Source organism: Chrysemys picta, chromosome 14, assembly GCF_011386835.1.
Source record: "Chrysemys picta bellii isolate R12L10 chromosome 14, ASM1138683v2, whole genome shotgun sequence".
Classification (NCBI taxonomy): Eukaryota; Metazoa; Chordata; order Testudines; family Emydidae; genus Chrysemys; species Chrysemys picta.
In genome coordinates, this window is record NC_088804.1 from 5,696,652 (window position 1) to 5,711,115 (window position 14,464).

Consider the following 14,464-nt stretch of genomic DNA (forward strand, 5'->3'; position numbering starts at 1 on the left):
CTTCACTGGCCAGGTGAGTTAGATGGGGGAGGGGGTGGAGCCGGGCTTCTGCCGATCCGGATCGATGCTCCCATGTTGACAAGACGAGACCCAGGGTCCTCTGCAAGACACCTCACTCAGTGGTTTGAGCATTGGCTCACTTTTATAGCAGCTTTCCTCTTATGCAAATCTATACCAGATTTAAACTCTGTGTCTGTGTCCATTGGTCCTTTGTGCTGCTTTCTTTTGAGTGTTGTCCCAATGCTGCAAAGAGGGTGTTTCCAAAAGAAGGTGCTTGCTTCTAACCCCCGAGGCTGTCGGTATGTCTGCTTGTCTTTAATGAGCCCACTTGACACGTTTTATTGTCCTTGGGTCTGGCTCCCAGCCCCTCTCCAACAGTTGAGGCTGTCTGGAGGTGCTGCCTTCCATGCCTTGCTCATCCACACCTCATTCATTCAACAGGGCAATTGATTAAGAGTGGGGGGGGGAAGCTCTTGTTCTACTGCTAGCAAAAAGAAATTTTTCTTCTATCTTATTCTATCCTTAGGGGCTATAATATTATACCAAGGGCAATGCAAAGTTTCTAAATGAGGCTTTGATACAAAGTTCCATGAAAACAGAGGTCACACGTGGGTAGACCCACCACAAGGTTATATGAAGAGGCACAATGTAAAGTCATATGAAAATTATCAGAGATTGATCTACACTGCAAGGGGATGCTAAAGGTGTGGGAGAACAAAGATCAGGTGACCTCCTGGCCCGGGAAAGGAACTCAGCAGAGAAGGAGGGACTGGAGGGCACTTCAGTTTGGAACTGGCTGGGACTAGGAGTGAGGGCAAAAGTCTGGGGTGTCTGGCTTGCGGGACCCCAGGATGGATCCGGCTGAGGGGTCGGTTCTTTGTACCTACAAGCTCTGTTTTAGACCGTGTTCCTGTCATCTAATAAACCTGTTTTACCTGCTGGCTGAGAGTCACATCTGTCTGAGAAGTGGGGGTGTGTGCAGGACCCTCTGGCTTCCCCAGGACCCCGCCTGGGTGGACTCACTGTGGGAAGCGCATGGAGGGGCATATGCTGAAAGCTCCAAGGAGAGACCCAGGAGGTGAAGCCGTGTGAGCGTCTTGCCCTGAAGACAGTCTGCTCCATGGGAGAGGAGGCTCCCCAAAGTCCTGACTGGCTTTGTGGGGAGCAGTTCCAGAGCATCGCCCGGGGGCTCCGTGACAAAAGGCACCAGAGGCGATCCTGGCAATTACAGGCCAACTTCAGGACCAGGCAAATTGGTCAGAATGATCAGACACACAGACTGAACATGATCTGTTGAGGAAGAGAAAACACAGTATTTATAAAGGGAAATTATGTCTCACCAATCTATTAAATTCTTGGAGATCATCAACAAGCATGTGGACAAGGGGGATCCAGTGGATATAGTGTACTTGCAAAAAGAAGAACAGGAGTACTTGTGGCACCTTAGAGACTAACAAATTTATTAGAGCATAAGCTTTCGTGGACTACAGCCCACTTCTTCGGATGCATATGCATCCGAAGAAGTGGGCTGTAGTCCACGAAAGCTTATGCTCTAATAAATTTGTTAGTCTCTAAGGTGCCACAAGTACTCCTGTTCTTCTTTTTGCGGATACAGACTAACACGGCTGTTACTCTGAAACCTGTCATAGTGTACTTGGACTTTCAGAAAGCCTTGGACATGGTCTGTCACCAATGGCCATTAAGCAAACTAAGCAGTCATGGCATAAGATGGATCAGTAACTGGTTAAAAGACAGGAAACAAAGGTAGGAATAAATGGTCAGTTTTCAGAACGGAGAGAGGTAAATAGTGGTGTCCCCCGGGGGTCTGTACTGGGACCAGTCCTATTCAACATATTTATAAATGATCTGGAAAAAGGGGTAAACACTTAGTTGGCAAAGTTTGGAAAAGATACAAAATTACTCAAGATAGTTAAGTCCGAGGCAGACTGCGAAGAGCTACAAAGGGATCTCCCCAAACTGGGCAACAAAATGGCAAATGAAACTCAATGTTGGTAAGTGCAAAGTAATGCACATTGGAAAACATAATCCCAACTATACATACAAAGTGATGGGGTTTAAATTAGCTATTGCCACTCAAGAAAGATCTTGGAGTCATTGTGGATAGTTCTCTGAAAACATCCACTCAATGTGCAGCGGCAGTCAAAAAAGCTAAGGGATTGTTAGGAACCATTAAGAAAGGGATAGATAGTAAGGCAGAAAATATCATATCATCACTATATAAATCCATGGTACGCCCACAGCTTGAATACTGCATGCAGTTCTGTTTGCCCATCTCAAAAAAGATACATCAGACATGGAAAAGGTGCAGAGAAGGGCAACAAAAGATGAAGGGTATGGAACAGCTTCAGTATGAGAAGAGATTAATAAGACTGGAACTTTTCAGCTTGTAAAAGAGATGACTAAGAGGGGATATGAAGAGGTCTATAAAATCATGACTGGTGTGGCAGAAGTACATAAGGAAGTGTTATTTACTCCTTCTCATAACACAAGAACCAGGGGTCAGCCAGTAAAATTAACAGGCAGCAGGATTAAAAACAAACAAAAGGAAGTATTTCTTCACACAATGCACAGTCAACCTGTGGAACTTGTTGTGAAGGCCCAAACTATAACTGGATTGAAAAAAGAACTAGATAAGTTCCTGGAGGACAGGTCCAGCAATGGCCATTAGCCAAGATGGTCAGGAATGTATGCAACCCCGTGCTCTGGGTGTCCCCAAGCCTCTGACTGCCAGAAGCCAGGTCTGGCTGACAGGAGATGGATCGCTCAGTGACTGCCTGTTCTGTTCGTTCCCTCGGAAGCACCTGGCATTGCCGCTGTCAGAAGACAGGCTGCTGGGCTAGATGGACCATTGGTCTGACCCAGTGTGGCCGCTCTTTTAACACGTCCCCATGAGACTGAGGCTCCCCTTCTTTTCCCTGAGACACTAGGAAAGCAGCATAGGACCCTGCGTTACCCTCCTGAGCAGCTGCAGGGCCCTGCTGTGTTAATTTCAATGGAATACATGGTCCCCGAGAGTCAAAGTGTTAACATGTCCCCGTCTGGGGCTTGGCACACAGACCTCAGCCTGCTTAGTCCCACGGCAAACACACCATTGACAATCCTCTTCACCTTTTATTAAAAGAGTTGAAGCATTTGCAATGTCAGGTTTTCCTTGTAACAACAGGCCTCGTTCCCTTTCCTGTTAGCTAGAGAGGGTCTTTAGAAAGTGTCCTCCCCTCCCCTCCCCGTGTTAAAGATGGTAATTACTGACCGTTTGGGGGGAACGGTGGTGTTACGTGGCTTCCCAGCACTCTAAGAATCATAGAATCATAGACTATCAGGGTTGGAAGGGACCTCAGGAGGTATCTAGTCCAACCCCCTGCTCAAAGCAGGACCAACCCCAACTAAATCATCCCAGCCAGGGCTTTGTCTGAACTGGCACAGGCTCAGGCAACATGCTGCAATGGCACCGAGCTGTGGCAGGGAACAGACTAGATACTGGGGGAAGTGTCACAGCAACAAGGATGAGTGGGCCAGAGGGCAACTCCCCAGCAGGCACCCCAGAGACTCCGAGGAGTGAGGGGTCCTGCTGGACTTAGGTGTGCCAAGCTGCCACAAGGGTTGTTTTATGGCACCGTTAAATGCTGGGTGTCTGTAGAGACCCCAGCCCCATCCCTGAGCTGGCCTTTTTCTCCTGCCTGCTGGCTCTCATGGTATGGTGCAGCTGAAGAGCTTTCCAGATCACACACCTTTTCAGGACCCTAATAACCTAAGTCACTTTTGAAAACGGGATTCAGGCTCCTAAGTCATTTAGGCACTTTTGAAAATTAGATTTTTCACGGATACTTTTAGCTTCCCTTTTCAATTGTCTGCATTTCTTACCTGCTGATACGTATTCCATGGTATCAGCTTCCCCATTTTTATACGTACATTTTTGTTGCTTCTTTCACCTCTCCTCTTCACTAGGATTTTTTTTATTAATTAAAAAGCCTTCTTTTGTGATTGCAGAACAGTGAGTGTCTGTTGTTTGGTTTTGCATCTAATAAAGCATTCTTAAACCATTCCCAATCATCATCCACATTTGCATGTTTAAATATTTCCTCCCCCTCAGTTTTGCTCATGGTTGTTTTCACTTTGGGGAAGTTGGCCCTTTTAAAGCATCAAGTATCTACATGCCTGGACTTGACTATATTCTGTTTGCACCTAGTAAATGAAATTGTCATGATGGCTTATGCCTACGCAACCATCAAATTTAGTTCTATGATCAATTCAGCTGTATCTGTCAGAATGAGGAATGACCCCAATTCTTGTGTCAGAAAGTCATCTATAATTTTTAGAACCTTTCAAGCATATCTTACTAGTGGCAGCATGAAAGCTCCAGCATGTCTCCCCCTCCACAGACAATGAACCACCCCCCCCCCCCGATAACACTGTCTTTCTCTCTACACATTAGGGATGGATGTTTAAGCAGCTGCTCATCCTGCTCCCTTGTCCGACTGGTCTCTGTAACAGACGCCGCCCAGTATCCTGCCTTGTGACACGTCGTTAATACACTGACCCAGTTAATACTCCTGCCCCTCTGAACTGAGCTGTCAGTCACTAGTGCAGGGGGCAGGATCTGTGATGTCCAGGCCACGCCCCTTCGGCTCACTCTGTCCTTCCTGACCAGGGGGTATCCAGTGACTGTAACATCCCTGTCGTTTGACTCCTCCCACCAGGGGCAGGGGTCAAAATCATAGCCGATCTCTTTTCATAACTGAGCCTAATTCCTTGTTTCTTACCCGGCTTCCAGCACTGAAGCGTGCCTCCCCTGTACACTCCACTGCCTTACTACATGCAGTGTTTTTACCCCCGGGAGATGACCCACTCGGCCACCCAGCCAAACCCCTTTACTTTTCTCCCAGAGACAACGGTCCCCTCCGTGATGTCCGAGCAGGGATGGAGCTGAGATGTAGCACTGAGGGCCTCACTTGTGAGCATTAAATAGCCTGTGGACGCTTTCCTGAGAATTGTGTCACTGTCCTGGAACTGCTAGTTATGCTCCATGTCTGCGAGCGCCCTCTGCGGTCTCCTACGACTGAACACTCGGCCTGCTCTGTATGCCATGGGGAATCTTCTGAAATATTTTTATAAGTTCTATGCGTGCCTCAGTTTCCCTCTGTATTTTGCAGTGCTGCGCAATGGGTGCCTCCTGCCCAAGTGCGGCACTCAGGTAAAAACTGAAAGGGTCTCCCCATCTTGGACTTCAGTGCACAGCTGGTCACCAGTGGGAGAAGGGTCAGGAAGGATCCCCGGCCCCGCTCAGCAGCACAGCCTGGCCCAGACAGGCGCATTGGAGGACCCGAACTCTTCACCAGACTTCAGCCCCCCATGGTTTCCAGCTGGGCTCTGAGCTCCATGTGCAATCTAGCGGAGGGCTGCACACGCTGCCCCGGCTGGCCGTGGGGAACGGGACGAGCACCTGGCCTTGCTGGGGTAACGACCGCACTTCCCTAGCACCACTGGCCCCCGGGCCCAGCAGACAGCGAGGCCAGGACAGACCCTCTCTCTGGGGCCTGACAGAACCATTCAAACAAGCCCAGGAGTCAGGCTATGAGCCTTGCCCCCAGAACTCACCTCGAGCCCCTCTGCCGTGCCAGGCCGGGCTCTGCAGGGAATGGGGGCGGCTTTTCCTGGGGGCAGGGGATAGTGCCACACAGCACACCCCCTTGCTTGAAGCAGGCACCACTGGAGTACATCCCCCCTCGCCCTGGCCTCTCCACGCCCTTCATCTCAGCACCCGCCCTCCCCGCACCCCAGCACAGTGCCCGCGCCAACCAGGGCCGGCTCCAGGCACCAGCTCAACAAGCACCTGTGGCAATTTGGGGGCAGAAGGACCTGCTGCTGAACTGCCGATCGCAGCTTTTTTTTTTTGCTTGGGGCGGCAGAAATGCTGGAGCCGGCCCTGGCGCCAACGACCCCAGGGGCCGAAACGCAGCTGAGCTCAGGGAGAGGGTAGGTGCCACTGGTGGGCCCCAAACACAGCCCCTCGGGGATGGGAGCACAGCCAGCGACCCACGGCTCAGAGGGGTGGGATGAGGAGCTCCCTGCACACCATGGGGGTGATCAGAGCTCAGTGATGTGACCAAGTGGCCTTAGACGCAGCTGGGATGGGCAGGGAAGAGGAGAGCCGGGCTCCTGCCCGGCTGTATTGAACAGAGAACCGCAGAACAGCAATCAACAGCAGGTGTCTTTATTCAGTCCAATTGGCACCGGCCCCAGCGACTGCCCTGGGACCTTCCCACCCCAGGTGCTGCTGGAGGGTGGCTGCAGTGCACACAACCCGACTCACCATAACGGGGGTCAGACTGCACATCCCGGGCGACCAGCCAGCCCTGTGCTCCCCCAGGGGAGGGGGGCTTCCACGCACTGCTCAGCTAGTGCACACGCAGACCCCGCCCATCACCAGGAGCCCTGGGAGGATGCGGGTGCCAGCCAGTGCCAGCCACCAGGGAAATGCTACTCGCTTCCTAGCGGGACCCTGGGAAGTCTCGGAGAAGCCCTGGAATCCAGCGACCTGAAGGGGAAAGGCAGGAGGCAAACCCAAGGAGATGGAGTGCGGTGGCAGTGCTATGCAGCCCATCCATGCCGCAGCCAGCGCTTCTCTTTGCAGGGCCCAGCCAAACTAATCCACAGCACACGTCGCACTCGCCAGCTACCCACAAAGGGCTCAAATACTATAGTGTCCCCAGAGCAAATCCACTTGGCGCACGGCCCCACTGCAGGAAAGCACGGGCCGGACGGACGGCAGGATGCGGGGGGGGGCCTATAGGGCAGGGTGTGTGGGGGGGACAGGACGCAGGGAGGCCCATGGTGGGGGTGGGAAGAAGCAGTAGCCACTGTAGCGTGAGTGCCCATCCTGTGGCACCAGCAGGCGACGCTTCAGAGAGGCTCCAGTGGTGCCAGGCATGCTGGGCTGCGTTCCCGGAGCAGGGGCTCGGTGCTCCCCAAACACCGGCCCTGCCCAGCGATTCCCTTCCTCCAGGCCGCAGAGCGCTGGGCTGGGCCGGCCGGGCTCCCGCTCAGCGCGTTCATGGCCCCGCTCGCTCCGGGGAGTGGGGCATCGCGGGCTCTAGGCAGGCTCCTTCCGCAGCGGCTCTGCTGGCCACGGCCACCGTCACACTTGCACGCTGGGAGCTTGCGCCAGGCCCAGGGCCTGCACCAAGTCATCGCTCAGGCCGCTCTTCAGAGTCCGCCGCACTGGGGAGAAAGGCAGAATTAGGGCCCTGCTGCCGGCGTCACACGGGGGCAGGGCGGCAGGCAGGGCACAGCCCAGGTCTGCTGCCGGCGTCACACGGGGGCAGGTCGGCAGGCAGGGCACAGCCCAGGTCTGCTGCCGGCGTCACACGGAGGGCGGGGCGGCAGGCAGGGCACAGCTCAGGTCTGCTGGGTGGCAAACGGCTCTAGGACCCTGCCTAGGGGGTGGCCTTCCCTCTCCGCCCCTGCCATCACGCCTGCTCTGAGCAGCCACGGGGGAGACTCCAGTGAGCCCACCCAAACCGGGACACGGCCACACGCTCAGCCCAGCCGCCAGGCCGGAGGGGCCCATGCCTGCTCTGCGGGCTCTGCAGGAGTGGGACAGCCTCCAGCCTGCGCGGCCCCTCAGCACCAGCCAGCTGGGGCAATGGTGGGAGCCCTGGGGTCTGCCCCCTGCCCGCTCCCCCCATGGGCTGGCAGCAGCACCAGGGCAGTGCCCACACCAGGGCCTGCACAGCTCCTGGCTCCGCCTCCCACAGGCTTTGCACACGAAGACTCTTGCCCAGCGGGTCAGACCGGACACCATGACGCCAGTTTCCCAGCAGTCACCCTGGCTGGCAGAGGCAGAGCCCCTCCTGCCCAGCAATGCCATGGCACGGCTCGGCCCTGGCCCCATGGCACGGCTCGGCCCTGGCCCCATGGCCGGGGATGGCACTTACTGGATTTCCTGCTGACACGTGACCTCTTGCGCTCCTTGGCGGCGCCCGGCCGCGGGCCGGCGCTGTGGGTGACGGACTGCACAAGGCGATCCATGATTTCATCCGAGGCGTCGGCCGGGGAGCCGGAGCTGTCGTCCTGGGGCACGGAGCCGCTGGAGGGGCTTGACCGACCCACGCCTGCCCGGAGAGCACAGGAACGTCGGCCAAGGGACCGGAGCAGCTGGTGTGCGGCAGCCAGTCTCCCTGCCAAGCTCAGTCCCCTCCCAGCCAACACCTCCGGCTGCCACACCCTGCTGCCACAGCCCCCACGCCACTCGGCTGCTTCCCATCCCTCAGCTGCCAGCTCCCACCTCCCGCCGCGGCTGCCCTACTGGCCCCCTGCCAAACCCACCTCCCACTGCCAAACCCATCAGCTAACCCCGCAGCAAGCACCTCCTCCCACCACTGCTGAATGCTTGTCATCCCCAAGAGTCCAACAGCTTCTCCTCTGCACCCCAGCAATCCCTCCCACACCCCATGCTCCCCCCAAATGCCCTGCAGCTGGGGAGTGGGCCATGTGGTGTCCCCCAGTTCAGGCCAGCGCTCTGGAGCCCATGGGGTGTGGGGCCGTACCTGGCTGGGGAGCAGTGCTGCACCCCGCCTGCCCCTGAGCGAGCCCCGCTGCAGGCTGAGGGAACTGGCCCAGCAGTAATCGAGCTCCATCTCCCTGATCCCAAAGGGCCCCACGAATGGGGCAGCCCAGCAGCGCTGAGCTGGGCAGCGAGCCAGGACCCCGGACTCGGGACCCAGAGAGGAAGGGCCGGGCCGGCCGGGCCCGCAGCATCCTGTCCTCTAGAAGATGTGTGTGGGGGGTGCGATATGGCAGGACCCCCAGTGTCACGTCCTCCATTAGAGGGGGGCATTTGGGCAGTTCGTGTCGCAGGGCCTCCGGGGGCCCTGGCTGCTCACAGACCAGCACCGAGGCACTGGGGCATGGGCAGGAATGAGCCTGCGGTCCCACAAATACAGCAGGGCCCCGGAGCAGCTGCAGCACAGACAGTGCTGGGATCCGTGCCCACAGCCCAGTGCGCTGGGAGAGCCGGGCTCTGCTCCGTACAGTGCGGGGCCCTGGCATGCGCCCAGCTGAGCCTGGGGCCTGCGCAGAGCCACACATGGAGATGCAGTCAGGGTGATGCCAGCTGCTGCCCGGCGTGCCCTGGGGCAAGTGCAATCACCGAGCTGGCCGCGGACCCCTACCTCGGCTGGCCCTGCTGCGCCGGCTGTGGGGCTCCACAGCCGAGCTCAACACACTCTTCATGGTCTCGTGGCCTGCATCCGCCTGCTTCTCTGGGCAGGCCGACCCCACGGCTGGAGAGGAGCTTGCCTCAGGGCTGTCGGCCATGCCGGAGAATCGCTCCATCTGCGGAGAGAGGAGACGGCCAGCATGAGGGGAAGGGGAGGCATCGGGCTCAGCAGGCCCCCAGCCCCCAGGGCAGCCCCGTACCTCCGTGATCATCCGGCCCCGGGTCTTGTTCCTCTCGCGGTATGCGGCCCGTTTGCGCTGCTGCTGCAGGACGCGCTCTCGGCACGTGCGGTACTCCAGGGCGAACTCCCGCAGGAGCCGGCAGAACCCCGTCACCTTCATGTCCCGCGCGGCCGCCGGCGGGTAGCCCAGGAACAGCAGGAAGGAGCGGAACCTGCCGAGAGACGGAGCAGCTGGGGGCGAGGGGAGGACACGGGGGGCCCCCATGATCCCTCCTGCACCTGGAGCCGCCTCAGGCCGCCCTGACAATCACTGCCAGAAGGGACGGGGGAGTCCTTGAATCAGCCCGGATTCCCCCCTTCCCCCTCTGCCAGCCTCCCCCCCCCACTCCAGTTCCCTGCCCCCGCAGAGCTGGGAACACTCTCAACTCCACTGGGAATAAGGAACATTTCCCCTCCCCCCAGTCAAATGCTCCCCCCCCACAGCCTTCTACCCTGTCACCCCCATTCACCCCTTCCCCCCAGCCAAATGCTCCCCCCCGCCCCCATTCGCCCCCTGCCCCGCGAGGGCAGCCATAGCAAGCCCTGGGGGGTCCGTGCCCAGCAGGCAGACCGACCTGTGGAGTATGCGTCTGTGCACCACCTTCAGAACGTGGATCTTCCGGGAGCTGTCCTTCAGGAAGTCCATCAGCTTGCTCTTCAGGCCCGGTTTGGTCTCGTGCTTGGCGATGGCCTTCAGGCTGTCCCATGATGCTTTGCACCGTCGCTCCAGCTGGCTCAGGCTTTCCGCCAGCTCGTCAAAGTCAACCTGAGGAAGGAGTGAAGATACACCCGTGGCTGTGCTTCGCTCGGGGTCCCCTCGCTGCCCTGCGTCCCCACACGACCCCGTGTTCCGCCCCCAGGCCTGCAGAAGCCACGCAGCTCGCCAGGCTCAGGTGTCGCTCCCCGGGTCCGCGGGGCAGCGGGGGGGAGCTGGAATATCTGCCGGTGCCGACACGCGTCTTACCTTGGCTGAGCGGGTGATGGCGGCGATCTCCGAGTAGAGGTCGCTGGTTTGGGGGAACCTCTCCACCACCGCGTGGCACAGGTGGTGCAGCAGAGACTGCCGGTGCACGGTGTCCTTCACCTCCGAGACCTTCTCCAGGTAACTGAGCTCGAAGCCCCGGCTCTGAAACCCAAACGCAGGCTCAGCCAGACACCCCTCCCCGCTTCCCGGAGTCAACTGCCCCGTGCCTCTCCAGCCAGGCTCCCACGTGATCTGGCTGAATTTCACAGCTGCAATCCCAGGCCCGTGGCCCTCCCTGGCAGGGGTATGCACCAGCACCGTTTCCACCCCATCTATTCCTCTGGAGGCTGAAGGTATTTGATCCAATTAGCCCCTCCCCCCCATCCTTCCACTCAGCTCAGCTATGGCCCAGCGTCTCACTGGGGCTGCTCTAGATAGCTCTGGCGCTTGGCACTGCCGCCTTGCACACCGTCGACTCCCACTTTGTTTTCCCTGGACACCAGTGCGTAGTGCAGTGGGCAGAGTGCTGACCCGGGAGCACAGCCGCCAATCTGCTGTGTGGACGTCACCTCTCTGCCTCAGTTTCCCCTCCCACGGCTTGTCTGTTTAGCCCATGAGTTCTTGGGGGCAGGGTTGCCTCTCACAATGTGTTTGTACAGCACCTGGCGCAATCCCAGGCGGGCCCTAACACCATAATTCCACAGATAGCCATTCCCCTTAGTAGTTTCTTCCAGTCCGACTGAGCGGACTCCATCCTCCGCTCTGCTCTCCCTTACACTTCCCTGCATGGATTTTCACTTGACAAGATCTCGGTGTGTTCTGCAGCAACACAACAGACCAGCCTCCAGCACTAAGCCCTGTCAGCCCACCTGGCGCGACCCTACAGGTCCCCCTGCTACTAGGCACTGGCCCCCTCAGCAGCCAGTCCCCCTCCCCCCCAGCATTTCCCACCTAGCTTGGCACCTTAGCCCCAGGTGCTGAGTTCCTTGTTGCATGCATTGCCTGCTCTCTAATGCACATCTGCAGGTCTGGGCGCTCAGCTTCGACGGCGGCCCGGCCCCGTTCCCCCCGGGGACTTTGCATCCCTTTCTAAGCCCCGGCTGGCAGCCACCTCGTCCCCCAGGAACTCAGCGCTGGCAGCTGCAGGAGACCCCAGGTCCCTCCCTCTACCCCTCACCTGGGAGCCGTTGAGGACGTTCCCCATGGCCAACAGAGTAGCCAGGATACACCTGAAGGTCTGGTTTTTGGCCAGCTGTTCCATCCCCAATTTCAGGTCAAACAGAGGCTCCGCGATCTCCTGAACAGGGAAAGGTGCAGCTGCTGTGACTGGTACATCAGCGACGCCCAGCTCCAGCCCCCGCACGCACTCACCGCTCCGCTGGGGAGCCAGGGACCTTGCCGCAGCCAGCCCGGGTCCCGCTCCGCCCTGCGACAGGGGGCAGCGCCGCGTGGGCTCATTGACCTCGGATTCAGCATGAGGGCCGCGGAACTCACCCGAGCCAGGGAAATTCCTGCACCTGGGAGGCTGGGCTGCCGGCCCCTGCAGAGCGGGCCCGGGCCCTTGGCCCACAGCTGCTGAGCGCGGCTGTACCATGCCCCTATCCAAAGCAAACAGCAGGCAGGGACTGACTTGCCACAGGGTCCCCAGGCACGGCAGGGGGCGCAGAGATCCAGGGGAATGCCCAGGGGAATCTGCACTACCAAACCCAAAGGTCAGGGATGTTCGTGGTCTGGTTTGCTGGGGAAACGGCCAGTGGGCTGGGTTTGCGCCATTACCTGCTCCATGCTCTCATAGTCCAGCTTGAACGCCCACAGCTGGAGGCGAGCCGTGAGCTCGCTAATGGAGGAGAGGGTGAGCAGGAACTGCTCGGCTGAGCCCAGGGGGACATCGGGATTGGCGAGCTGCGCCTCCTGGATCTTCTGCTTCTCTTCGTCGGTGGGAACCATGGTCAGGATTTTCTGTAAGACACAAGGAGCCACACGTCTGAGGCAGCAGGTCAGGTCTAGCTGCCCAAACAGAGTAGTACCGGCCGTACTGTGTCAAGCTGGCCTCAGTGGTAGCCTTGAAGGGTCACACATCATGGTTCATTGGACTGGCTATGCCCACCTGGGCGAGTACTGACACCTCCCCCACCCCAACCCGGGACTAGCATCGACAGGGCACGGGGCAACCAAACAGCCTTCAGGCCTGCGCGCTCTTGGCCTCAGCAGAGTAACTCTCCGGAGTGCCGATATCCTGGGGGTGCACGAGTGCTTTTCTCCTCGCTCTGGCTAGAAGAGAACACAAGGACCAGAGAAGCCGGGAGTGAGCTGTGCTGTGAGCAAAGGGGATGGGGACGGGGATGCAATCTTACAGCACTCTCCAGCCTGCCTTCACAAGGGCTTGCACGCGGGGCTCTCCTTCAAGGGACTGTTCGTTGTTAGTGGGGACCCAGGAGCAATCAGTCAAGCACCCCTCCTGCAAAGCTAAGCCACATGGCAGCAAAGGACAGAGCGGGTGGGGGAACCACTCATCCTCCCCAAACCACAGGCATCCACGGGCCAAGCCCAGGGCAAAACCAAAATGCAATGAGATCAGATGAACTCTGGAGCTGGAGAAGGGCCGGGAGAGACTGGTCAGCCAGCCTGGGGTAGATGCTGTTTGCAAGGAACCCACAAATACCCAGCTATGTGCGGGGACTGCCCACCCAGCATCTAGATGCAGCGACTGTCACACAGGGATGTCAGGAAAGAACAACGCAGGGCCTGTGCCGGAATCTCACTCTCCAACACAGCAACATTCACAGGCTGGGGAAGACAATGCGCCAGCTCCCACGCTACTAACAGCAGCTGCTTCTCCCCAGTACTCCCTTCCCGTGTCGGAAATGCACTACGGGGAAGCCGAGCTGGGGACTGGGCCTGGGAGTCACCCTGCCCACGTCCCAAAGGAATGACAGGATAATTATTTAAGGTATTTAAGGCTCCTCTAGCAGAATACTGGATGGGCGGCTTCCTGGGCCAATGGGGAGAAGACTTTGACACCCGAGGGCTCTTCAGCCGAGCAGATAAAAACTTCCAGTGGTTGGAAGCTGGCCAACAGAATTCAAACCGGAATCGGGTGCACCTTTTTAGCAGTGAAGATAATGAAGCTTTGGAACAGGTGACCTAGCGCTGGGGCAGATTCCCTGTCCCTTGCAGCCTTTACATCAAACCTGGGCCTCTCTTTCTAAGAGCTGTGCTCCAGAGGGGGCTGAGTCGAGGCAGAACCACACAGTGAAATGCTCTGGCCTGGGCGGTGCAGGTCTATGAAAACCCACGTGGCATGTGCAGCCCTGGAGCTGGAGTGCTGTCGGAGAACACTGCAGGCTAGGGAGGACGGCTGGCCTCTCCAGGAGCCAGTCCAGTGTCCGGGCACTAGTCTAGGATTTAGTGGACATGGTTCAATGCCCTGCTCTGCCACAGACAGCCTTGGACCAGTCCCTTAGCCTCCCTGTGCACGGCAGGGACAAGAGAGAGGAGAAACCCAGTACGGATTGAGACGCGCTTTGGGCAGGGTGACCCTCCAGGGCTGGAGCTCATCTGCTCTTTACTCGGAAAGATTTACTACCAGCAACGGCTCGTGGGAGGAATCGCTGCAGCCTCACCTCAATCCCTTCTTTGTTAATGGCGAACTCGTCGAAGTTGAGAATGGCCGTCTTGATGATGTGAGCGGGCGGCAGCACCGTCAGGCCGATGTTAATGGCATTGCTCCTCTTGGGGTCGAGGATCACCGTGCACTTCTTCCCGTCAGCAGCTTTCTTTGGGGGAGGGGGGGGGAATGGGAAATGGAAAAAAGGGGCCAAAAGGCAGGTTAGGAGCGCACGGGCTCCCCTGAAACACAGCCACATTTCCCCGGCAGGCCATTGAGCTATTCAAATCAGCACCAACACAGAGGATCCGGTGAAGGCAGCTCCACCTCACCACCCTCCCATGCACCATGGTGCAGTGCTGTCCCCAGAAGGAAGGTCCTTCCTGACCCCCGTGGGTGAGGAGATTACCCCACAGAACTTGCAATTTCAGAGCA

General features: G+C 58.0%; 1 protein-coding gene across 4 annotated transcripts in view; it reads right to left on the minus strand.

Moving 5' to 3' along the window:
• Window positions 1–6,216: 6,216 nt before the first annotated feature.
• Window positions 6,217–14,464, minus strand: part of FHOD1 (formin homology 2 domain containing 1) — a 62,716-nt gene continuing 54,468 nt past the window's right edge. For all 4 annotated transcript variants that reach the window (XM_065567544.1, XM_065567545.1, XM_065567546.1 and 1 more), the window contains 9 exons: window positions 14,046–14,198; window positions 12,199–12,381; window positions 11,600–11,719; window positions 10,423–10,584; window positions 10,034–10,224; window positions 9,439–9,631; window positions 9,192–9,354; window positions 7,956–8,132; window positions 6,217–7,239 (listed from right to left, as the gene is read on the minus strand). In XM_065567544.1, coding sequence (XP_065423616.1) covers window positions 7,157–7,239; window positions 7,956–8,132; window positions 9,192–9,354; window positions 9,439–9,631; window positions 10,034–10,224; window positions 10,423–10,584; window positions 11,600–11,719; window positions 12,199–12,381; window positions 14,046–14,198 — 1,425 coding nt within the window. In that variant the 3' untranslated portion in view covers window positions 6,217–7,156. The remainder of the gene's footprint in view (window positions 7,240–7,955; window positions 8,133–9,191; window positions 9,355–9,438; window positions 9,632–10,033; window positions 10,225–10,422; window positions 10,585–11,599; window positions 11,720–12,198; window positions 12,382–14,045; window positions 14,199–14,464) is intronic.